This window comes from Condylura cristata, unplaced genomic scaffold, assembly GCF_000260355.1.
Source record: "Condylura cristata isolate star-nosed mole 26May11 unplaced genomic scaffold, ConCri1.0 scaffold00019, whole genome shotgun sequence".
NCBI classification, from domain to species: Eukaryota; Metazoa; Chordata; class Mammalia; order Eulipotyphla; family Talpidae; genus Condylura; species Condylura cristata.
The window spans coordinates 7,183,409-7,210,641 of NW_004567120.1; the positions used below are offsets into that span (position 1 = coordinate 7,183,409).

Sequence of the window (27,233 nt, forward strand, 5' to 3'; positions counted from 1 at the left end):
TTTTAAACCTGGGAAAGATAAAGAAACCCAGAATGATAAAGTAGGTGCTTCCATGAGAATTTAGAAAATTTTACTTTAAAACAATTTGTAAAAGTGACATGAATGAGAGTATTTTTCTTCTATTTTAGTTAGTTCCACATTTCTCCCTCCACATTTAATTAAGATAAACACACAAAAACTAAATTTAAAGAAAATGGAGCTAGAAAAGAGAAACTAGAAAATGATCAAATAATATGTCATGAATATGAATGGTTATGATGTTAACTGAAACTTAAAATTGAAACCAAAGTTAGACATTTTTTTCCTGATAGCGATTTACTTAATTATAAGGATGGCTCTTAAAGCCTCATCCTTCACTAAAAAAATTGTGAAGTTTTGGTGCCTTTCCTTGCGATATAGGAATGAAAAATATGCTTTTATTGCCCTTTCTAACTCTGATTATGTCATCAGATTTAGATGGTGTTATTGTATTTAGAATATTAAGTGACTGGGCACCCTCTTCTGGGTTTGTATCAAAGAGGTGTTGAATGGAAGCAGGCTAAAAGTGTACAAAGAGGCACAGGGTGGGAGCCCAGTTATTCTCCCTAGACATCTCTTTCTAAGCTTCCATAAGGTCCCACCTTGGCAACTTATAATTCCAAGGCTTCAGGTCAGATGAGATCTTTCTCATCACACTGTGTTTTTCACTTTGATTAGAAAAACAAAGCTATAGTTTGACAAAGCTCACAGGTGGCTCTTCTGATGTGCAAAATAATTAGTCTTGGAAATATTAAAGCTCTTATTTTGCCATCAAGCAAAAAAAAATATTTCCTTTGAGAAAAGAAAAATTTGGTTTACTTTGAAATTAGAACTTTAAATTGACTGATAAGTTTGAATATAATGTGTTTACTCAAACTCATTATTCTATTTTGTGACTATATTCAGTTATATATGGTCATTGATTTACTAAGTATAACATATATAACACATCTGTGAGCATATTCAGTGTGTACACTATATGCTAAGTCGCACATATTTTTCCTTGAACTTTCTCTTCAAATTTTTGCTAATAATTTGTCATGAATTAAAAACTAACAAATGGTACAAAAAATGTCACAAGTTTAACAAGTACATTTTGTGCATTCTCATTTAGCTATTTAACAATTATTTTTCTGTTATATAAATTGGTTATAAAGAATGGTTCTGAAATGGGTAGACCTATTGTGTTATTGTGACAGATATGAAGAGCTGCTGCCTTTCTAAATTAATATTTGCCACACATTTGCCACAATAGGGCAAGTCTAGATATAATAAACTACAAATTGTGCAGTCTTTAAAAAGTAGATTCATATCACACATAATATATCTGGTGACATGCAAAAACTACTTTCAGTCATGGGAAAATTAATTTTTTTATAGTAAGTCTGAATCTGTCTCCTCATAAAATCCTGATACACATTTTCCAGCTTGTTTATGATTTCTGTGATCACTGTTCTAAAACAAACTTATAGTCCAGAGAAAGCTTTTGTCAAGATCTCTAAACATTATTTTATGTTTTCTTTTTTATATTTTTAATGGAGTACAATGATTTTACATCCTTGTTCATATCTTGAAAGTATAGGATTTCTCCCGGCAGGTGTGGAGGTGTGGTCACCATAGTTCTCCCACCACCAAAGCACCCACAGCCCTCCACCATTCCATATTCCACTGTGCTTGATTAGCCCCCTTCCACCTCTCCACCTCTCCCTCCAGATGCTTTAGGGTTGCTTTTAAAGTTTGTCTTTGACCCTTTATATATTGGGCTTCTTTATATTCCACATAGAAGTAGCACCATCCAGCATTTATTTTCCTCCTTCTTTATTTTGCCTATTTTCTATTGGAACAATTTGCCTGGAAAACATGGGAACAAGAGGAACTGAACTATATTTAGACAGGAACATTTTGACATTATGTGCCAATTACCACACCAGAGCAATTTCATGCAGAGGCCTTAAAATATCCATTCAGAGTAGCTTTCTTATACTAAGCATCTTTGTGGGTTCAGTAAACATAATTTTAAAAACAGTGCAAGTTGACAGAAGCAGTAGCACTGAAAAGGCTCCTCAGAAAAATGTGTGCACAAATGAAAAAAAAGAAGGCAATTGTTTATTGATTGTGTATGATACTTTTATTAATAGTGAAATTTATGTTATCCCTGCTGAAAACACTTGCAATTTTATGAAATATGTATTTATGTTTATATTTACAGAAGATCCCTCCTCTGTGATACCACACAGCATCTGAAAGTGAACAGTACCCCCAAGCAGCTCTACCCATGCTTTGGAGGGGAGAAGGTTGGGTATTATATGGCCTAGGATAGCAGTATGTAGTCCAGTGGGAAATGGGTATTAATTGTTCTATTTTGGGTTCTGTATTATATGTTTTCTTATTTATTAGTATAGGTATTAATAAAGTTATGAAGAAAAATAAAGATTCTTCTGTTTGCTTTTTTCTCTACATTTCTCTCACAGTAATTTTTAAAAAGCGATTAAAAGGCATAATCTATATGGGTCATGTGGCAAATTAAATATGCCCATAGCTTCTTAGGTACTGCTTGCCTTGAAAGGGAGGTTTCTCACTGACTCAAATTTGAATGCTCTCCCTGCCTGCTTTGATTATTAGAGTATGCTAGGAGCAACACCATGCCAGAATCTCGGCACAATTATTAAAAGATTAAGCAAACTCCACTTAGTGTATCACAGAACACCTGCACTTAGAGCTCTGACTATTATTGTGGAAATGCCAGAAAGGAAAAGAAAAGTACCGGGTGATTTCACTCATAGCAGGAGTGTAAGGGATGGGGGGGGGGGAGAGTAATTCTCATAAGTATAAATGAAAATGAACAACTGCAAACCATAGACATTCTATGGGATGTAGAGGGGAACAGGATGAAAACTGGGCGGGAAGAGTGCACAGGACTATGGTGATGGCACATGTGTGAATTGGTGGTGGGAAGTCCTTGGGGCTTGCAACCAAAATGGAAAAATGCACAAAATGAAGAATGATGTACACACACACACACACACACATCAACAAATTTAGAATACAAAAAAGAAATACATTTTTACTACCCAGCTCTAGAGGTGATGTTCATAGATTATACAGAGAACTCAGACCTCTGCACAGTGTTCTAGTTGTAGCCTCCAGGGTGACAGACATGTGAGTGAAGTCATCTTGGGCCCTTTAAACAGCGTGAGCTCTTATCTGAAGATCACTGAATCAACTCAGCTGGCATCAGATCTCCATAGAGGAATATGGTGAAAAGCTGCCCAGCTGACCACTATATCTGAGGGCGCTGCTGAGCTGTTGAATTTACTATATAAAGCGGTTGCTAAGTAGCCTTTACAAATTTTATTTCATTTGGAATACAAGAATGTCCATTTTTATTTTGGGAGAAATAACAGGATTTTAAAATCAGTGACATTATTTTTCTCCATTTGCCTCATAATATTGTTTGAAGAGAACTCTTGCCCCGTCTAGGTAGTCTGAAAATCATGATCTCTGCAATAGTTTTACAGAAAAATTTAATATACTGTAAAGGTAATCATGAAACAAGCAGAGATACCTAGATTGTAAATTGTAAAAATTCTAAAATGTACATTGCCTCAAAACTTTCAAAATAAGTGTTAAATAAGGAGGAACTATATTAGATAAGGTGAACCAAATGACAAGTACAATGCCTGTTTCCTGTTTAGATTCTACTTTGGGTGTGAGGACTCACATCTTGACCAACTGAGTTAGGCGCTTGTCAGACATCTCATTTAAGAGGCTCATCTTTGGACTCCTGTACTCAGTTTTGGCAAATAATTCTGTAAATCCCAGTGTCACCAAGAATTTACAAGAGTTTAGTGCAAATACCTATGATATCTAATCTCATTTCTCTTAGTGTATCTCTCTATATAAATCCACATCTGATAATACTGTTTCTGGATATGAGTTCAATTATCAATACTTAAATCTCTTCACTATACCATTAGTGCAAATAAAATCTGTTTTCCATTTTTGTTTTTTGAGCTTGAGTGCTCCCACTCTTTTTAAGGTCGTCAGTGTTCTTTCACGCTTCCAGTTTTCTTTCTATTGAGGGAACTTTCGTATACAACATTGTTTGGCTTTCAGGTGTACAATTTCTCACATCAGAATTGTATATATCATCCCACAACCACTTGCAAATGTCCATTCATGGGCACACCTCCTAAAAGGGTGGTTAGAGACCCACTGAGTCCCTTCCTTATCCTAAGCCTCAATTGTTCTTTAGCTTCCCTGCTCGACAGGGTTCCTTTACCGGAAGATGACCTTGAAGGTGTGCGAGGGTGAGGGATAGGCAGTATGCTCATGGTGCTCTCTGTCCCCTAATTGGAGACTTGCTGTGGAAGATCAGCTGGCCTAAGGCTGTTTTGCACAAGTTGAAAATTATAGCTGAGAACATGCAGACCAGAGACCAGAGGACAGGAGGTACAGAGCGTGCAACTCATAAAGCTCAAGTTCACAAGGTTGCTGTTAGGCAGAGGAGCGGAACAAGAAGCTGACCTGCAGGTGACTAGAATTCTGCATAGTGGTATGGCCCTCATACGTACTCCCTGCATGTGGAGGATGAGATCCTAAAAATCAACTGTACAAAAACATGACAGATCACTTGGTAGTCCAGTTGCAAAACGTAATTAAAGAATCTAAAGGAATGATCTCTTTAACAGTAATCCCCATCCAGGAAAATTGGCTTCCTGCACTGCAGCTGTCATGCAGGCCAATTTTGACCATGATCCTAAGAACAATATGATCCCTTCCAAGAAGGTGGTACTAAATTGTCACCAGCATATCCAGATGATCAACAAGGATGACAACTGTTGGTAAGAGCCAGGGGAAGGTTTCCTTCAGGAGTCAATGGGCTTGATCCTTTCTCCCCCAGTTGCAGGAATGGTGGTTCTGCTTCTGGCCAACCCTGTTTTGCTGAGTATTTACCCACACGGGGATGTGTAATTTGGGGTGTTTCATTGGAAACTATTTCCACTATATTCTGTCTCTTCATTTCACAATAATTATATTAAATTTATGTTCTGTTGAAGGTCTTATGCAGTTATATTTTACTTTGATGCTGCTGATGGCAGACCTATTTAGAGCAAGCAGATTTGGGGGTCCCCAGGAGCCCCTCCTTCTGCCTACTAACAGATTGACCCAAGGTCATCCACAGCAAGTATGTGTACTACTTCGACATTTTCTGCTCAACAATGACCTTGTTAAGGGACAGCAAGAGGCCTTTGAGTAGGCATGCAGTTTCTTTGAGCAGACAGTGGGTAACTGCCTACTGGTTTTAAGGCTCACAGAATGGGGTTACTACGTCTGCTCCTCTCCAGCATCTGGAACTCCATTCCCCTTGTTTAAGACAAACAGGGTCATTCCAGCCTTTTCTCAGCTTCCAAATCTCTGCAACTCTCCAATCTGGGCCAGTGGGTATCTGTCTTGATTATACCCTTGAGGAGTGGGCTTTGACTTTCTTGATAAATGAGCCCCATTAATCAGGATTTCAAAGGCACCAATGCTACTGCTAATCTAGGTGCGTTCTGTCCTCCAAAACCCTGCTCTTCTTCTCTTTTCATTACACTGGGTGTTTCTTTTGTCTTTTCTTTGAAGAAAGCATTTTTTAAAGATTATTTATTTATGCTTACAGAACTGGGGTACAGGCCAGAGGTGTGATGGGGGAGAGGATTCACCAGAGACAGAGTGGGGAGCAGAACAGTCAGATCGACAGAGTACACTGCTGAGGGGAGCAGCAGGTAGATCAGAAGAGGTCTGACACACCATGTGGGTCAGCTCCCTGGCCTGGGATCGAACTTGTGCTGCAGTGACTTCGGACAGCTTCACAATGTGGTACTTTAACCTGTTGTGCCACCAGGGAGAGCCCTGAAGAAAGCATTTTTAACTGCAACTTTCTAAACACCAAAATGAAACCACGATGCACTAGGATGATGTCTGTTCAATATAATGCCGGCATGAAAAAGCAAAACAAAAATGTCCATTCACCATTCTCACCAACTGGCTATCTCTATCTACTCACATATCCTCCATTCCCTCTGGTAACCACCATTTTGTTGTCAGAGCCTAAGGGTTTGTTTTCACTTTGTTCCAATACTTTTCGATATTATGCAAATGAGTGAAAACATATGGCAATGTCTTTCTTCTTCTGACTTAGTTCATGAAAATAAAAATTCCCTCAATATCCATCCATCTTGTCACAAAAGTCAAGATTTTATCCTTCTTATGACTGTACTCTTTGTGTACACACACACACAGGAATCTTAATCCATTCCTCTGTCATCAGATACTTGGATTGTTTCAATATCTTGGTGATAGTCCTGCTATGAACATATGCGTGATTGTGTCTATTCGAATTAATGTTTTCATATCTGGGGGCAAATACCCAGAAGTGGGATTACTGGATCATAGGGTAGTTCTAATTTAAATTTATTATTATTATTTTGCAGAAACTCATACTGTTTTCCATAAACAATGTACCAAGTTACTTTTCATCTAACAGTGTGAGAATTCCTTCCCTCCCACACCCTAGCTAACACAATTTATTGACATTTTGATAATAGCCATTTTAATCAGTGTGATAATAAATGGTGAAGAACATCTTTTCACGTGTCTACTGGCCTTCTCTGGTAAAGTGTCTTTAACTCCTCTGCCCATATCTTAATTAGGTTGTATTTTTTCTATTGTTGTATGTATATTTTATATTAACCCCTTGTCTAACAAATGTTAGACAACATACAAGAAACTCTCTTATATAGAAAGCTGCATTTTAATTTCAAGGGTGGTTCCTTTTTGCTGTAAAGAGGCTTTCTATTTGTCTATATTCTTCTATTTCTCTTGATGTTTGAGAGGAATCCAGAAAGACATTACTAAGGCTGAAGCTAAAGAGCTTATTATGTTTTCTTCAGTGTAATTGATGGCTTCAGGTCTTATATTAAAGCCTATAATCCATTCTAAATTGATTGTAATGTGTAGTGTAAGATTGTGACCTAGTTTCCTTCCTTTATATGTGACTATCTAGTTTTCTCAAACCATTTGTTAAATTTCTTTCCTCCATTGTATGCTCTTTGCTCTATTGTCATACATTAGTTGTCTATATGGCTATAATTTTATTTATGAGCTCTCTATTCTAATCCATTAATCTGTGTACCTTTTCTCTCCCAGCACCATATTTCTTTGATTACTATAGATCTGTAGTATAATTTAAAGCCAAGGAACATGTAACTTCCATTTTTGTACTCTCTGTAAGTATTATTTCAACTATCCTGGGACTTCTGTGGTTTGAGGACTAGATCCAGAAGCAAGGGGAAAAAATTAGAATATAAACAGGTTGGACAACATCAAACTACAAAGCATCTGTACAGCAAAAAGACAGTAACCAAAACAGACAACTTACTTAAATGGAAGAAAATATTTGCATGCCATATATCTGATAAGGGGCTGATAAGGAATATCTACAAAGCACTCACAAACAAAAGCAAATAACTGAATCAACATATGGGTAGAAGAGATAAAACAGACATTTCTCCAAAGAAGAAATGCAAATATCCAATAAGTAAATAAAATAACATTCCTAATCACTTATTATATGGGAAATGCAAATCAAAATGTCAATGAGATATCACCTCACAACTGTGAGATAGTCCATATTAAAAACCAAATCAGAAACAAGTCCTGGTGAGAATGTGAAGAAAAATGAACCTCCTTGCATAGCTTATAGGAACTTAAACTGGTCCAGCAACTATGGAAAATGCTGTGGAGTTACTTAAAACACTCTTAATGGATCTGCCAATTCTCCCACCTATTCCACTTAAAGGAATCTACCCAAAAAGCACAAAAACATTTATTTAAAAGGAAATCTGCACTCCTGTTTACAGAAGCATTGTTTTCAATAGCAAAGATATTAATATGAACTAAATTCCCAAAGGCAGATGAGTGAATCAAGAAGATGTGGTGTATATATACACAATGGAATACTGTTCAGTAATATAAAACATAGGCATGCCATTTGCACTTCATGGATGGAGTTGGAAGAGATTATTTTAAGCAAAATCAATTAGAAGGTAAAAGATAAATAGTGAATAAATTCACCTATATGTGGAACATAGAGGAACCAAGCAAAGGGTCAGACAAAGAGTAGCAGGTAAGCTGAACATAGATATGGAGCATCCAGGAAGGGTGGAAAAAGGAAAGGATAAAAACAGAATGGGAGGAAGAGCACAAGAGACTGTAGTAATGGACTATGGGTGTTTTGGTAGTGGAAGAATTACAGTGACCACATCTGAGGGGAGAAATCATATACATTCAAAAACTAACAATGTAAGAAAAAAGTACTTCATTTAAAAATAACATGACATAGGGCCCTCCCTGGTGGCCCAGCGGGTTAAGTTGAAGCACTGCAAGCTAGCCACAGCCACCTCAGTGTGACTTCGATCCCCCACCCCAGAGGTGACCCACATGGCTTGGCAGACCTCTCCTGACCCACTCGCTGCTCCCCTCAGCAATGTACTTCATCGATCTGCCTGTTCTGCTCCCCACTCTGTCTCTGGTGAATCTTCTCACTGCCCCTGCACCTCTGGACTGTACCCCAGTTCTGTGTGTATAAATAAATAAATTTTAAAAAAATAACATGATATAAATAAAAAATAAAATATAGAAAAAGGAAAGGGTTCTTGCCGTTGAATTAAAGAAAAAAACAAAACAAAACAAAACTGAAGTATCCAGACATTCAGAGTGGAGAGGGGGTAGTGGAGGGGTAAAATAAAGGAGATAAGGACGCACAACAGTGGTGTAATATGACTGACTTGGTGGTAAATGCACCGCAGTGGCAATCGCTGATGGTATCCAAACTTTATCTCAATTGTAAATAAATAAATAAATTTGAAATGAAACCACTTTACAAAAAAAGCAGCAGATGAAGATAGAAAAAATGGAAAGATATTCCTTGCTCATGGTTTGGAAGAATCAAAATGGCAAAACTGGTCATCTTACCCAAAGCATTATTCAGATTCAATGAAAATTTCCTTTTTTAAATAATTTTTAATTTATATTTTTCATACCACTGTGCATTCCCCATAAAATTCCCACCAGCAATAAACATGTAAGCCATCACCATAGTCCCATATCAAAATTGCAATGGCATTCTGGTGGTGCAACAGGTTTAAAGCACAGCATTACTCAGCTAGCCACAGCTGCTTCAGCACCAGTTCAATCCCCGTCCCTGGAGGTGACCCACATGGCACAGCAGACACTTCCTGTCTCCCCTTAGCAGTACACTTCATCAGTCTGCCTTTTCTGCTCCCCACTTGATCTCTGGTGAATCCTCTCACTGCCCCTGCACCTCTGGCCTGTACCCCAGTTTTGTATGCATAGATAAATAAATCTTTAAAATGAATAAAGAAAAAAAAATAGAACATACACACTGAAATGCAAATGAAACAAAAAAAGACCTCGAATAATTAAAGCAATACTGACCAAATGCAGGAAAAATAGCCATATTACACCTTCAGATTCCAAGATACACCATAAAATTACTATATTAAAACAACATTGCCCTTAAAATCAGACACACAGACCAATGGAAAAGTATTGAGACCTCAGCAATAAGCCCACAAATCTATGGGCAGTAAACATACAACAATGGAGACAAGGCACTGGAGCTTGGAATTCCTCTGCAATACAGTGTTGGGAAGAGTAGATACCACATGCACAGAATGAAGCTAACTCATACCATACCATATCTCTTTTCTCATAACTCATATCTCATACCATACACAAAAATCAACACAAAATAGGTCAAAAAGTTGGACATAGTACCTGAAAGCATAAAATTCGTAGAGAAATCATTAGGCAAACCACTTCACAAAATAAGCTTCAGTGGTGTCTTGTTAGAGAAAATCATCAATAATCAATAAAAAGAAATCTTCTTTAAGAAGTGGAATTAGAAGTCCATTCATTAAAGCTTTCACTCATATTTTTAATCTGAATAAACTACATTGAACTGGTTGTTTCAAATAAGTTTATGAACAACAGTATTTTAGGTTTAGTGATGTAGTGATCAAATATTCTTTATATGTTTTGTATTTTAATCTAAAAAATTACTTAGGCATACGGTAAAAAGCACAAATATATTCCAATGGCCCAATGCCTATCTTTTGAGTAAGATTTGATTTTTAGTTGAAAACATAATTTTAGTTGAAAATATAATTTATTGACATTCAGAGGGGGAGAGTTGAATATGAAGTGGAGAGGGAGCACAATGGACTAAAATGGTAGATTGTGGGTGACTTAGTGGCAGGTGTGCTATGGTAAATACACCTGAAGGTGGGATCCTATAGTTAAAATACCAACAACAGTGTAAACCAATATTACCTCAAAAAAAGGGGGGCCCTCCTTGGTGGCACAATGGGTTAGGATGCAGCACTGCAAGCTAGCTTCAGCTGCTTCAGTGCAAGGGGATCCCCTGCACTGGAGGTGATTCGCACGGCGTGGCAAACCTTTCCTGACCCGCCGGTTGCGCCCCGCAGTAGTGTATTTCGTCGATTTGCCTGTTCTGCTCCCCACTCTGTGGTGAATCCTCTGGCGTGTACCCCAGTACCGTATGCAAAATAAATGAATCTTTTTAAAAAAAGTCAGATGGTTTACATTTTTGTTTGTGTGTTAGAAGTAGTAAATATTAAATTTTGATAGCATAATAATGAATATACACTTGGTGCAAATTGATTTTAAACCCTCCCTACTTCTAAGTTGGAGATAAAGCACATACTGGATTGGCTTTTTGATGTGTGCCCCCCCCCAAGTAAATATTAGTTTTAGTGAAGAGTTCTCACAGTTTTCGGTTACTCTTTACTAGCTATATGACAAAAAGACATCATAAACTACATGGCAATAAATTAAGATGCTTTAGAGAATGTTGAGTTCTACATATCTTGAAGAAAAGTATATTTCTACAGTCTGTATATTGGTACTTTATATTTCAATTTTAGACATTTAAAAAATACAACCTACAAAACCACAAAAGATAAAATTTAAAGTCATGCATAACTATGTTGAAATTATATTGGGTGTGTTCTTAATACATATGTCAGTGGGCAGAAATGCCTCATCAAGGGAAGATTTAATTTTTTCCATGGTCTTATGATTCTTTTTCAAATTAAGCTTCTGTCTTCTATATGACTCCTGAGGCTTTTTTTTAGATTTAATTTATGTATGTATGTATGTGTGTGTGTATGCATGTACGCATACAGACCTGGGGTACAGATCACAGGTGCAGGGGTGGTGAGAAGACTCACCAGAGTGGAGAGCAGTATAGGCTAATGGACAACTACACTGCTGAGGGGAGCAGCAGGCAAGACAGGAGAGGTCTGCTGGGCCATGTGGATCACCTCAGGGCCTATGATCAAAGTTGCACACAAGAGGATGCAGCCGGTTTGCAGTGCTGGGTCCTAACTCTTTGTGCCACCAGGAGGGGCCATGTCCCCTGAAGCTTACTTTAAAAAAAAAAAAAAAAGATTTGTTTGTGCATACAGAATTGGGGTACAGGCCAGAGGTGCAGGGGCGGTGAGAGTATTCACCAGAGACAAAAGGGGAGCAGAACAGGCAGATAGATGTTGTACACTGCTGAGGGGAGCAGTGGGCTTGTCAGGAGAGGTCTGCTGAGCCATATGGGATCACTTCGGAGGCAAGTGGGGATGGAACTCATGCTGAGGTGGCTTTAGCTTCTTAGTGCTGTGCTTTAACCTGCTGAGCCACCAGGGAGGGCCAGAACCCTGAAGCTTTTTAAAGGCAAGGACACTGGTATTTCTACACCTGTACAGAACTGGATATTTGCATCATCTGACTGTGTCAGAAGCAAAATAAATTTTATTTATTCAGCTGTCCCTGCTGTTGCTTAGTAAAATTCTTTGTAGTCTGGGTCTGCCATACTAAAGAAAAGAGAATTCTAAGAGCTACTATCCCGGATGTTGAAGTCACAAATGAGCTTGGGAAATAACTTACAAAGGGAGATGTGGAGTTGACTGCAGTGGAGGAGGAAGCAAAGACTTCTAGCTCAGATTGGAGTAGCGAAGGGGTAAGCGGGTCTGAGCTATAAATCACAGCATAAGGAAACAGCCTCCAAAAGAAGGCACTTAGGGAGATATGGGAAAAACTTCTCAAGTCCCTGCCTCTGCCCATGAGCTTCGTTTCCCATTAGCTCTTTTTTCAGGTACCATTCATTAGTTGAGTATGTGTGATGGATAAACATTCAGCTCGAAGAATGTGGAAACCTCATGGGTCTCCCTGCTCTCTCCATCTGTGGGGTCTCCCTGCCTATCCATCTGTGGAGGTGGTGGATTCCCTACCACAGACTGCATTTCCAGAATTCTTGCTTTACCAAAGCAAAAATGGGTGTCACCCCTGCTGCTCAATACACGCACATACAGGCCTTAATTGAAAAGGTGAAAAGGGCAGTATAAGCTGTCTTTCCAGTTCACTTTTCTTTCACCTACCTAACTTGAATTCACCTTTTGATTTGAGTTGAGAACTCTGGAAAAAAAAATATCAAGAGAATAATTGGGAGAAAAATACATCAATCCACAAAGCTTATGTGGTGTACTTCCAAGTGATATTAATTTTCCAGTTTCTGCTTCTGTTTTGCAAACATTTTATGATGGCATGTATTCCTTTTATATTGGAAAAATATATAGAAGGAAGAGGCAAAATACTTTGGTGTTTTAAGATGCAATAATATGTTGCATACCATTAAGTTCCAAGTGCTCTCGCAATCTGTGCTGGCAAGCACAGTATATATCTGATTCAGGAACCTCTGCAGCAATGGACCAAGTACACGTATCTTTTTTTATAGTCTTCCTTCTGGGCCTAGGATGTAAATAAATCTGCCGCCATACCCATTCATGACAGACCCAGAAACCTCAGAAATAAAGGCACTTTCCAAATGACAGTGGTATTGCTAAAAATAATAAATCATAACAACTTTAAAATCCAGGCATACTTAATTGGTTATAGTATGTCACGGGTTGACTGTAACCAGATGTGTGGTGCAGAAGATGTGAGAGCATGTCACTTTTATGAAAAAAATGAGTCAAAGTGGAAGGTATACCTGGGTCATTTACCCATTCTACACTTTAAAGAAAACAACAGCTTATACAGATGGCTTTTCTGGGTAAGGCGCCCTGACCCCTCCTCCTCTCCATCCCACCCCTCCCATCTTTTCATCCCCCACCCTCTTCACCTTTACCTCCTTCCTTTCCCCTTCATTTTCCACTCCCACCCTCTTCTGTTTTCCTCCCCTCTCCCCTTCGTTCTTCCTCTGCCCCTTCCCTTCCATCCTCCTCTTCCTCTACCTCCTCACCTTTTCTTCTGTGCCCTCCCCTTCCCTTCTCCATTTCTCCTCACTCTCTCCCTCCTGGAAAATAAATCAGAATATTAACAATAGTTATATTGTTTAAAATTTTCCTTTTCAACTTGGGTGCTTGGATGGTGGGGTGTAGGTGTCAAGGCAACATACACCAAATGAGGAAATGTGAGCCTACTCCCCTGAAATCATGTATAGTGTTGGAAACCAATGTTACCTCAGTAAAGGAAAAATATTTTAAGATAAAAAATCCCCCTTTTCCTCAATATTTTCTTTTCCTATAATAAGCACCACATTTTTATAGCACAATACATTTTATTGACATTTATTTAAGGTTGCAATAAAAGAACACAAAAAAATATCAATTATGTAAAGTGATGATTTTTAGTAACAGCAAAGTAGAACATATTACTAAGAAAATGTGATTAGTAACTTTAACTTACAATTACACAGTTGAAGATAAGGAAACTTTTTTTTATAAAACATCATGTCATATTAACACCTCAGTGGTGAATAATAACTTCATTATGATGAAATTATACACTTATGTCACATAAACCAGTTCACAGTCATATTCTATACAGTTTTGATGAACATTCTTAGATGTATAGTAATCTTTTTTCAAGCAGCCAAATTTCACAATATACTGTTGCTAGTTAATTTAATTACTGCATTTCTATAGCAAAGTAATGAAGGCACAGCTAGTACAAGCAGATATGAATCCTAGTCTTCTGGATCAGAAAAAGGGAAAAAAAAAACAACACTTGTGTTGGTACTCAAGAACTTGTCTTTTTTCAAGCAAATGTTTCTCACAGTTAACAATTTCAACAGTTTTCATAGCTAAATTCTAATAAGAACATGACAAAAGGACTTCACCAAAATCAACACTATCATTTAACTAACATGCTTAAGATAACTAAATAGCAGTTGACATATATGTAAAACTATTACATAAACCACAACAGGCTAGATTGATAAACTGATACTTAAACACCTTTTAGGACAATTTATAGACTACCAAGAAATTACAAAAACACAATACAGTAAGCAATATTAGTGCTGAGGTTCTAGGACAGGTTATTTCCAAGACTATATAAACCTGCTTCACTTCTGCTTGAATTTTGAGATTCTAGAATATGCTTTCAAACAGCTGCTGCTTTACTTTCGATTTTTCCTGTTGCCATAATAATCATAGGGACCATGGACTTCTCCTGTATAGTAGTAGATTGACTTCAGGATGACATTATCATGTAAAATTTGACCAATTTCAAAGTCCTCATCAAGGATAGCATCTTCTCTTGGTTCCAGCTTCCCAATCTTAGGAATTTCCGGAGGGCTAAAGAAATTGAAGAATGATGCATTAGGAACCACTCTTGGTTGGATTTCAATTTCTCCAGTAGCAGTTGTGCGACTCTGGGTGGTTTTCACAGTAACATTCTTTCCTCTTCTCCAGTCTATCTTGCAGCCTTTGCAATCTTCAATTTCCCATCCCCAGGAGAAGAAGGGGTCATTGTGATCTGGTTTTGATTTTATCATGTAAGTCTTTGTCAGCACCTCATTTCTGAAATATGGATTGGGCAGAAAATGGAATTCAAACATGTAACTGATTGGCTGGCCAGGTTTTGAAAACTTCAGGCTAACATCTGACAAGAACCTCAGAATGGGTTCATCATACTTCTGAATCATGGGACCAAGCTTGTCTACATTCTTTAACACAATCAGCCAATAATTAGGAATGCCTTTAGGATCTTCTCTTTTAGGCTTTCCCTTATGAGCTCTTTTAAGATTCACTCTTTCCTTAGGCCTGACCTCTGGTGCTCTTTTAGGAGACTTTTTAACTGCAGCCCTTGTCTCACTCTCCTTTGATTTAGGCTGTTCTTTATCTTCTGCCTCTGCTTGGAGGACTTCTTTAGGCTCTTCTTTTACATCAGGCTTTTCTTCCAGAAAATCTTTAGACTCCGGTTTTTCTTCAGCCTTTGCCTCAGGGATTTCTTTAGGAATCTCGTTTTCTTCAGCTTTTACTGGAGGTTCTTCTTTAGGGTCGTCTTCTTCCTCACCCTCTAAGGCAGGCATTTCACTAGGGCTGTCTTCCTGCACCTCCTCGTCACTGCTGAACACCTCATCCTCTGAATTCCATTCATATTCTTCTTCTGTGGGTTCATATTCGGCATTGATGATTTTAAATCGCCGGTCATACAGAGGCTTGTTGAGTTCAGCATATTTTCTTTCAAGATCATGAATTGCCTTTAAGAACAGCGTGTCTACCTTGTTACATTCATCTTGAATATTTCTGAGAGCCTGCACGCGATTTCTAACTGCCTGAGGCAGCCGATCCACAAAATTTCTGCCCGCTGAGGCACGCCGCGCCCTTCCGGAAGGCTCAGGTACCCTCTTCTTTCTATACAAGCGGCTGCGGCTACTGCTGCTGCTGCAACTGCTGCTGCTGCTAGTGCTACTGCTGTCAGATTCTTCCCCAGAATCACTAGATGAACTAGCCATCACCTCTTCGGCAACCCCCTGGGCCGCAGGTTCCGAGACCATGTTAGCATCAGCTTCTGCCATTTTGCAAGCCTGCAAACCTCTTAAAGTGGTGACTACCGCAGAGATCGCGCGCCCGGAGATGGGCAGAAAGAGACTCACGGATGCTGCGGCGGCGGCGGCGGCAGGCGCACGGGTTGCGAAGGTGGCAGCGGCGAAGGCAGCAGTAGCGGCAGGGCTGGGCGAGGATGGGCTGCAGCGATTCCGCTGAGGTGGAAACGGCAGCGGAGGCCGGGGTGAGAGTAGAGATGGCAAAGTCTCTCCCAGATGCAGCTGCACCAGACGGAGGCTTGCCGCAACCGAATGGCGCAGTGAGAGACCCCAAATATCTTCACGGTTCGCAAGCCCCCTCCCCTTTCAGTCAGACTGCCCGTTAATTTAGTTCCCAGTGTGCCTTTAGCTCGTACCTCATTTGCTGGGAAAACTTGATTGACATCGCCAGCAGCCAATAGCTAACCAACCTCAACAACGACCTCTCTCCCCCCCCCCCGCCCCGCCCATCTTCCCAGACGCTCGGTGGTAGCTGAGACGCACACCTCTGGAAGACGTTATTTTTATCCTCAAAAATCTTTGTGTTTTATAATTCAAAAAAGCTTAGAGATGAGGTAAAAAATATTAGTCATAGTTCCTAACAAGGGAAGAGAAGTATCTTTTACCCATCCGCTCTTCCTGAATTCCCGTTTGATTTGCCTCTTGACAAAAATCTGTTTTTTAAAAAATTGGATGAAAATACTCCAAATGGCATCACCGGGTAGTGTGATTATGAATGATTTTTTAAAAAAAATCTCTATCTTATCTAAATATTCTGTAAGCATTTATTTCTATACTGGAGAAAAGGGTGTCGTTTATTGGCAAGGGGAGGGGCTAGAAAGCAGGCTTATTGCGTTCCACACCCCACGTAGCGGTTTTAATAAGAGCTGTCTGTGATGTTTGGCAAGCCTCGTTTTCATCTACAAGGTTTGCGAACCCAAGTTGCCGTGAGTCAGTTACACCATTTTTTTTTTTTACTATATTTCTCTTTAAGCTATTATATAGTATACCCCCACCTTGCTACGTAGCTAGCCCTCACTGATTCTAACAACGTTGTAGATAAAAATAAAAAGGCATCCAAATGTTAGGTGATATTTGACAGCAGACCGTTTGCTTTATACTTTTCTAGAGCAGTTTTCAGTTCTTCGAACAGCAGGGTATACTTTACAACGTCATCTGCCACCCATCTATAGTCATACTACAGTATGATTTACAAGACCAGTAATATGTGAATAAACGTTTAGAAAATGAAGTTTAAAAACAGGTATCTGCTATTTTTATTTGCAGGATTCTTTTCTGCTACAGAACAACTACCTTGGTACAACCAAAAAGACCAGTGTTTACTTTTCATTGAAAGGTAAGGAACATATTTAGCCCATTTTTATGAAAAGAATGTACCTGTCTGTATTTAAATAAAAACTCACGGTATATAGTTTTTTTTTTTTAACTTAATTGGAATAAATAGTATTTCTGTGGAAGCAGAAAAAAAAACAGCAGTGATACTAATGTAGAAAAATAACTTAATTAATCACATTCAGTATTTAAACCTACTCACTGAATATGAATAATAAATTAAAATATAAAATGTCATGACTTACTTCAAAAGGAGGAAAAGTATTAAAGTTGCATTAATCTTTAACTATAAGATTTGTGCTTTGTCAATTTGGTCACATAGTTTTTAAAAGTTAGGAAGTACTTTTCTTTTTTTAAGTGAATTTTTCTTTTTATTTTTTAATTGCCAAGGCATATAAGCACCGTAAAGAAAAAATACAATATAGAAAATCCAGTGATAGAAAAAATACACAATCTTAACAACAAAATTATAACCATTGTTAAAATTTCTTTCCAGAGATTTCTTTGTGCATATACACACCTGCCTCTATATACACTGTTTTATATATGTGCCATATATAGTATTTTATAATCTGCTTATGTATCAGTTATGAATTTTAATACAGTGAAATTACTAAATATTCTCTAAGGTGAATGACTAATATCTTATGGTTAAAATAAATTCAATAGCCCAAAGAAATATTTGCCTAATTTATTTAACCAAATATCTGTTTTATAGCAACTACTTCCCACAGCATCTCTCCACTAACATACACATTTTTCACCTGATATAAAAAATTAACCCTGGTTACCTACTATATGCATCTGTGAAAATTAGTTATAGGATAAATTCCTAGAAATAAGAGTGCTGGAATAGATTGTGTGCTCATTTTATTCTTTGCTACATATGGTCAATCTTTCTCTAAAAAATTTATCACAAATTTACAGTCCCACCAACACTGTGTAAGAATATATTTCTTTTGTCTTTCAATTAATATGTATTTGTGTGCCTGTTATGTGCCAGGTACATGTGGCAGAGGATTGCAATAAAACGGTGAATGAAAACTTACTGTGCTGGGTATGTTTGCTTTCATTTTATAATTTAAATCAAAACAGATAATATGAAAGCAGTGATTTTAATCAATGAAGTTATGCCTTAAATATTGTTCTGCAACTTATTATTTTCATTCAGAATGATGAAAATTTATGAATGAATGATTTTAATTTTTATAGTATCTCAGTGGCATCATATACATATTAAACTTTGTGTCATCAGGAAATAACATTGGAATAAGCAATTAGTTGTGAATCCAGATATTTTAAATATGTTTCCACTAGCTAAATAGTTTTTATTGAGCCATTATTTGATAATCTTTCTGCTAATACTTATTTGAAATACCACCATTGTCTTTTATTAACTAAATTGATTAGGTCTGTTTCTGAAGTTGCTTCTGCTCTGTTGACCATGTTTTTTCTGCAAACAACTGAGGCAGTTTTTAAATAGCTTTATATTTTGTGTAAAAGATATATATTAATTGAAAAAGTCAGATAGTACATTAAAACCCAGATAACAAAAGTAACTAAACAAACAAACAAAAAGCACTGAAAGGTAATCACTAGTCTTATTTTTTAGTGAATATCTCCAAATTATGTATGTATTTATCTTTTAGATTAGTGGTAAGATTGACTGTCTTTTCATAAGCATATGTCTTTTCATATGCTTATTGTCCATTTGAGAATCACCTATTCATATCCTTGATTGATTTTCCACCCAAGTAAGGGAAAAATTAATTGGTGTTGAAATTCTAAAGGTAAAATAATACTGGCTTTGATTTAAAACAACTGTGACTCTAAAAAAAAATACCTGTTTCAGCTTATGATATTGTCTCGATTACATCTTCCATTCTAAATTTATCCATTTGGACTGTTCTTTAGATGCTTTTTAAGTGTTAAGTACTTAATCACTCACATTGATACTAGAAACGTTTGGATTGGAACAGGGAGACTAAAAGGAAAAAAAAATCTTCTGAAAACCTCAAACAGATAATATAAAGTTTTCTGATTATCAATTTTGACATATTTCTTTCCCTAAAACATACACTATGGGTAACTTCTAACCAGTGGTCTACTTCATATATATGCATGTATATGTATATATGTGTGTATATATACACACACATATATATATACACACATATATGTATATATATATGTACTATCTTATGTTTCTCATAGTAGACTTTTATTTTTGGACCTTTTTATCTGTTAGTTGATAGATCCCTAAAAGAAAATAACTTTTTATATAATGGATTTAATTTATGCATAATGCTATTTTCTACTGTAAGTATTTTATTTAGTTTGAGAATCCAACATGCTTATTTTTCTTCCTAGGGCTATCTGTAGACTAATTGCATAATGATGTGTACTCTGTTCCATTATTTTATGGTATTCTGTTTGGGGGTTAAATGTTCATACTTCTATGTGAGATAATGTTTAACACAGGATATATTGTTAAACCCAGAATGAACATAACTCTTGTACATCTGTTTACACCTTTCCTGTTACGAATAAAAATGTAGCTCTACTCACCACCTCTGCCACACAAACACAGATACATAATATATAATGACAAGCGCTAAAGCATCATATTTTGTTGTAGGTGTTTAAGAAGCCAGTATTACAAGTTAATTTTTTTGGACATATTTTTATTCTTATTTTTGTTAGTTCATTTATGCAAGTTTTATCTTTTTAAAATTAGTTTTAGTGAAGTATAATAGAGCAAAAAAAGAGAAACAACTGTACATAATGTATATAATTTGATGTCTTGATAAGTCTATATATCTGTGAAGTCATCACCATAGTCAAAAATAATAACAATTTTTAGCATCCCTAATAGTTACTTCATGCCTCTTTATAATCCTTTTATGTGTCCTTAGACAGCTGTGATCTTCTCTTTGTATAGAATAGTTTGCCCATTCTTAGATGTTACACAGATAGAATCATGTAATATGTCCCTCTTTTAGCTTATTTTATTTAGAATAATTATTATGGGGTTCATCCATATTGTGTGCATCAAGACTCATTTTTATGTCTTGTTGATGAACCATTACTTAGATATATTGTAATTTGTGTTTTCAAGTTTTGTTTTGAGCCTGCAGCTAGTCAATTAGTTTTTATTTACCATTTGATTGGTGTCTTCTACTACATGTACCTGGCACATAGAAGATACAACAATATACTAATTGACAAAATAAATGAAGCTGACATATTAATTTGTATATAAATATTTGTAAGATGTATGTTTTAATTTCTTTTATAAAAATATCTATAAGTGGAATGACTGGATAAAATGGTACATGTATTTAACTTTTTAAGAAATCACCCGTTTTCCAAAGTACAATTTTGTATTACTATGAAAGTGCTTGTCAGTGTTTTCAAACTTAGCTATTCTAATAGGCATGTATCTCTTTTAGTTTTCCTTTATATTTCCCTAATGACTAATGACTAACACTAATTGAACATCTTTCTTGTATGGAGTTACCCCATATCTTCTTGGATGAAATATCTATTCATATTTTTTTAATATTTATTTATTTGTACATACAGAACTGGGGTACAGGCCAGAGGCTCAGGGGTGGCGAGAGGCTTCACCAGAGACAGAGTGGGGAGCAGAACAGACAGATCGACGAAGTACACTGCTGAGGGGAGCAGCGGGCGGGTCAGGAGAGGTCTGCCACGCCATGTGGTCACCTCCGGGGCAGGCGGGAATCGAACTCTGCGGAAGTGGCTTTAGCTTCTCAGTGCAGTGCTTCAACCCGCTGTGCCACCAGGGAGGGCCTATCTATTCATATTTTAAGTTGGGTTTTATTTGTCTTACTATTGAGTTTTGAGAATTCTTTATATAAATTCTGAATACATGTCCTTTATCGAATACAATTGCTGTTCAAAGATTCCCTCCCAATCATTGGATTTTCTTTTCACCTAATGAATAATGCCTTTCACTTTTTTTTTCAAAGAGCAGTTCGTAATTTTGATATGTTCATTTTATCATTTTTTGCTTTCTTTTACAGTTGATGCTTTTGGTATCATCTCTAGGAAATCTTTCCATGACCTAAGGTCATAAATATACTTTTCTGTGTGTTTTTAGAATTTTTATAAATTGAAATAATTTTTGTTTTACATATTGATATCCAATTGTTCCAGCATCATTTTTTGAAGACTGTCCTTTCTCTATGACTTACCTTTATACTGTAATAAAAAAAATGAGTTGCCCATATATGTGTGGTTATATATTGAACCCTATTCTGTTTCACTGTATACTTATTTTAATAATCTAATTGGTTAATATAGCAGTCATATTAGATATTGGGCAGTTTGTCACATTTTTAAATTAAATTTATTTACTTTCTTACATTGTGGTTTATTTTTGTACAGTATATTATTTCTCCCTTCATATGTAGTCCCTGTTGATATCCCATGAACATTGCACCCCTTATCCATTACTAGTCTCTTGTGGGCATAGAGAAAGGATAGTCTTTTCAAAAGATGATGCTGGAACAATTGGATATCAGTATGTAAAACAAAAATTATTTCAATTTCAACCCAGATCTGTATCGCAGGTGAAAACAGGATTATAAATTTAAAACCCAATATTATAAAAATTTTAAAAACACACAGAAAAGTATATTTGTGACCTTAGGTTATGGAAAGATTTTCTAGAGATGATACCAAAAGCATCATCTGTAAAAGAAAGCAAAAAATGATAAAATGAACATATCAAAAAACATATTCCCATGTTTTGTCACCTCTCCCTCCCCTCTAAGCCTCACATCTATGGTAGGCTTGCAAGTTTTGTCTTTTTTCTGACCCTTTGTTTCGTTTCTCTATATTCCACATATAAGTGAAACCATCTGACAGTTCTCTTTTTCCTTCTTTCTTATTTCACTAGCATAATCCTTTCCTGCGCCATCCACACTGCTGCAATTTTATTGCCTCTGTTCTTTCTCTCTAAAATGGAGCTAATAGTGGCATGTAGAACTTAAATTCAATTATTATTTCCTATTTTCAAAATATTGTAATTTACTGATTGTGTTTAAAGAAATCTTTCTTGTTATATAATTTAAGCCACTCAGCATTTCTTATGCTGTGACTTATGTTGTGGAAGTCACATAAGAATGTACAAATCGAGTTTTTTCCAACTCTAATATTCACAAAGGTGGAAATTTCCTGGAACTTGGCAATTTTTTGATTAATAATAATGTTAGGCCCTGATTCAAATAACCATGGTTCAGATAGCCACTCATCCTACTTGTCTTTATCTCCCTATAAAATAGCTCCTGTAACTTCAAAGGAAAAACAATTATTATAATTTTTGATAAATTCGAAAATCAGGTATTCTTTTAATATTTTACTTCATGTACAGTGATTTTCTTTCTTGAGAGCTTTCAAATTTCTTACTTTCATAAGTCATGCAATCTTCATCACCTGAAACTCAAGCTCATTGTATCTCATTTTCACCAATGCTAATGATTTTGGTTTAGGGCGTATTAGTAAGTAGATGAAGATTGTTCAGGTCATCCTATAATAGATAATTATCCTAAGCATTATGTAGTTCATAGCTGTTACTGAATAATAACTAACTGTATTTATCACTACTAATGTATTTATCACTTCACAAACCAGGTGCCTCATGAAGGGTGAATGTATAAAAAAGGTGTGGTATATACCCATAATGAAATGCCTTTCAACTATAAAAAGCCAGTTGTGATAACATGGATGAACTTTGAGAGGAGTACACTACTTAATTTTAATGACCCCATCAAAGTCCTCATTATCATCTTCATACTATCCTTTATGTTATCCTCATATCATTATTACTATCTTCATATCATTATTACTAATCCTATTATTATTGAGGGTGCTAAGACTTAAGTATATAACTTATCTGAAGTAATACAGCTTATAATTAACAGAATCCATATGTAAAACCAGTTAACTAATCGACTAGAGCATCTTTAATTTTAAAAAAAAAGTGAAAGAATTAACTGGACCAGAGGTGCTAGAATTAGTTTTATCTGACAACCATTCCTCTGGTAGTAGTTATGTTCTCATGTGTTAGCATTTTTAGGAGCACCAGTCCTCAAAATACTCTGGCTTATACAATATTCTTAGCTTGAGAAAGTATAATAGAGCAAACTAACTTCATGAAACTGATGGTTTTCATTAATTCTAAACATGCCTAATGACTTTATTTGGTTAACAGCCAAATGCTGGGAGGTCAGAGCTTAAAGCAAACCCCAATAGAGCCAGTCCCAGTTAAATGAAAAGTATCCTAGGAATTTTTCTATTTAAGTATTCCTAGCAGCAATGGGACCTCTACTTGAGGAGCCCTAAGGTATGTCCTGAAGATACCAATTGAAAGCAGGTTACTCCCTTGGAATTTACACCTTTTAACCATGAATTTCATAATTTCATTTGTATTCCAAATGTTATGACATTCGTGGGTTTTTTTTTTTTTTTTTTTTTACATAAGCTGTCCTCTTCCTGAGTAAATTGTTATCCAGGAAGAGCACAAACTCTGGGATCAGACTGCCTGGATTTAAATCCTCCCACTTACTGTCTATATGACCCTGAAAAGTCACATATTCCCAACCCTCAGTCTTGTTATCTATTTTAAAAAAATGTATAATAATAGGAGCTGCTCCATAAGGTTGTTATATGATAATTACTTGGATAATCTATGTAAATTATTTATCAGGTTCATAAAGGCTCAATAAGTGTTTTCTATTATTGTACCATTCACAGGACCATATAAGGATTTATATGCCAGACAAGTATATTCCATGACCCAGGCTAAGAAATTTAATAAGCTCAAGTTGCTGTGTTTTAACTTAAAAAATAAGTTGAATTTACCTTCTTCATATTAAGTAACATTTTGTTGTTAAAATGAGAATGAATGCCCTTGGTTATATTTCACTGTTGCAGGTTTTTCTATTAAATTATATGCTTACAATGTTGTAAAGATGAATGCTTCAGCAATTCTTATATTAGTACTTATTAATATATCTAGGTGAAGCTAGCTAACTCTTCCCTGTTCTCTGTCTCAGTGATAGCAAAGGGGAAGCAAAGGTAACTGCGTCATAACTGACCATAAGTGAGTAAATGAAGGTCTCCAATGACCTCATTTTTTAAAAATTATCAAAAACTCCACTTAGTACAGAAAAATAAACAATGCAGCCATATCTTCTCCAGATTCATTGCTTTGCTTTAGTGGCACTCTTAAAATAGATGTAAATAAAATTTCAAAATTGTTAAATTGAACAAATTTATCTACTCTTATAACTAATATTTATCTGTCTAAAAGATTAAGAATTACCATTTAGAGGTAACCAAATGCTCCAGTGAACACATAATTATGTGTTCTGCCTTGTCTGGCAGAAAAGTTTAAAATGATACAAAAGATAGAATTACATAAATTATGAGACTAGCCAATCTGCTTGCAGGAGGCTCCAAGCTGTTCCCTAGCTTCTAATATATGCTATAAATAGTTCTTTGGAAAATCATCCTGAAAACACTTCATAAATGCTTTTCTAATTCCAAAACTTTATTGATACACCACTGTTTAGAGTCAAATCTGTCTATATAAGTGCAACCTGTGTCTTTTAACATCTGGTGACCTTGGACAAATTCTCAACTTCCTTTGCTACTGGTTCCTCATCTGTAAAACAAGTATATTATTGACATTTATCTTATGGAGCCATAGTGAGTTTTTGATAGCTTACACAGGCAAAATTAGAACATAGTAAATGCTTAGTGGATTCTAACTTCAGTACTAGACTTCTCCAGAAACACCCAATAGAATATCAGTCTTTAACTTCATTCCCTTCAGGATATATTTATTTGGGCAACATCACATTTTTGCATTCTCTTTGTAAATATTATAATGAATCACATAGATCCTGATCTGTACAAATGCATGCTCTTTTCCTAAGTATTTTTACAATTTCCCTCAGAAAAGGACTGAGATATTTCTTGTATATAACTATCTACATTTGCACACAGTAGTGCACTATATTACATATTTACTACTAATTAACATATTGAACTAATAAACTGGTTCCTGATGGTAGGACTATTTTGCTTCTTTCTAATGTAAAATGTTTAATTATTCCTACTTTTATTAATTTTTCCTTAAATTTGCCAGATTTACTGGTGCTTAACCTGACATGCAACAAATCACATTTGTTTACTAAATGATTATGATTTATAAGGTTTAGTCTATTAGTAAGGAACTTCTAAATAACAGTACCTCACACAACTCTTTAATAGCTAGGACACAATATAGAATCTTCAGAAGAAAAATGTGTAGTCTAATGAGGGTGGGTCTTTAATATTAAATTAAAATTTATATTTACATAACCCTGCTGTTTCATTAGTGTTTTATTTTTTGTTTTTATGATGTCAATTTGAAATTTATTTGCTTTGTAGTTTTAGTTATAATATTTGAATGTTATAGTTGAATAAGAGCTCTATGTAGTAGTTTGTACCTAGATCTGTGTAACAATATAGTAAAATATATATATATTTCATTGTACTTTATTATTGTTATTGAAATACCATTATTTTACATCCTTTCTAGAGTTTTGACAGTATAAAATTCCCCTATCCCATCCCTGCCCCAGAAATAGTCACCATAACTTTTGTTCAACCCAAATTCTCATAGTCTTCCACCATAGTCCACTGTGTTCTCTCCTAACCCCCATCCCCTGTTTGGATTCCTCTCCCTCCCCCTCTGCCTCCCCCTCTGAAAGCCTAAGATTAATGGTCAGTTTTCAAGAAATGTCTTTAAAGTTTCTTTGTCTGATCCTTTGTTCTTTCTATGTTCCACTTATAAGTGACACCATCCATTATTATCTTTCTCCTTTTGGCATATATCACTTAATATAATCCTTTTCAGCTCTATTCATGTTGCTGCAGTGACATGAGTTTATCTTTTTTGACTGCTTAGTAGTTTTTGAGAGTACACAATATCCATGTCCTTTTTACGAGATTATTACATCTTCTTGATCCATTCATCTGTTTTGGAGCTATTGTGAATAGTGCTGTTATAAGCTTGGAAATGTAAGTATCCTTTTGAATTTGTTTTTGTATTTTGGTATAGATACTTGGAGTGGAATTTCTGGGTCAAATGGAAGATCAATTTTCATTCTTGAGAAATATCTACACTAATTTCTATAGGGGCTGAACCAGTCTACATACTTACCAATAGTGTAAGAGGATTCTTTTTTCTCTACATCCTCACTAGAATTTGTTGTTGCCAGTCTTTTTGATATGGGCCATTCTCACCAGTGTGAGATCGTATCTCTTCGTGGTTTTGATTTGCATTTCCCTAATTATAAGTGATGGAACATTTTTTCAAATACCCATTGGAGATAAAACTTTTTAGTTCTTTTGCCCATTTTTTTGACTGCTGTTTTCTTTGTTTTTGCTGTGTAGATATTTGAGATCAGTACTTTGTCAGATGTATGGTGGGGAAATATGTTTTCCCATTCAGTAAGATGTCTTCATTTTAGTTGTAGTTTCTTTCACTGTGCAGAAGCTTTTTAGTTAGATGTAGTCCCAAATATTTATCTTTCTTTTGTTTTCATTGCTACTGGAGAAAAATCTGTAAAAGATACCGCTCAGGTTTATGTCTTGGACCGTTTCTATGTATTTATGGCTTCAGGTCTTACATCCAAGTATTTCATCCAGTTTGAGTTGATTTTTGTGTACAGTATCAGATAGTGGTCTAGTTTCACTCTTTTACATGTTGCAGTCCAATATTCACAGCACCATTTATTGAAGAGTCTTTTCCTGTTCCCATGTATATTCTTTCTTCTCTGTCATAAATAAGCTGCCCTGCTATGTCTGGTTTTATTTCTGGTTCCCTTTCTTT

The 27,233-nt window shown here is 36.0% G+C and overlaps 2 protein-coding genes across 2 annotated transcripts in view; one reads left to right on the forward strand and one right to left on the reverse strand.

The window, feature by feature from the left end:
• Positions 1-13,752: 13,752 nt before the first annotated feature.
• NAP1L3 (nucleosome assembly protein 1-like 3) lies at positions 13,753-16,304 on the reverse strand. The gene has a single exon (XM_004685632.2). It carries the CDS (start codon positions 15,959-15,961, stop codon positions 14,558-14,560), a length of 1,404 nt encoding a protein of 467 aa, XP_004685689.1. The 5' UTR covers positions 15,962-16,304; the 3' UTR covers positions 13,753-14,557.
• Positions 16,305-17,258: 954 nt separating this feature from the next.
• FAM133A (family with sequence similarity 133, member A) overlaps positions 17,259-27,233 on the forward strand; it is a 25,993-nt gene continuing 16,018 nt past the window's right edge. The window contains exon 1 of the mRNA XM_004685887.2: positions 17,259-17,324. The gene's annotated coding sequence lies outside the window, so the exon portion shown is untranslated. The remainder of the gene's footprint in view (positions 17,325-27,233) is intronic.

Excerpts from the sequence above, each read along its gene's own strand:
- NAP1L3 (XM_004685632.2), bottom strand. The coding sequence starts at position 15,961 with ATGGCAGAAGCTGATGCTAACATGGTCTCGGAACCTGCGGCCCAGGGG.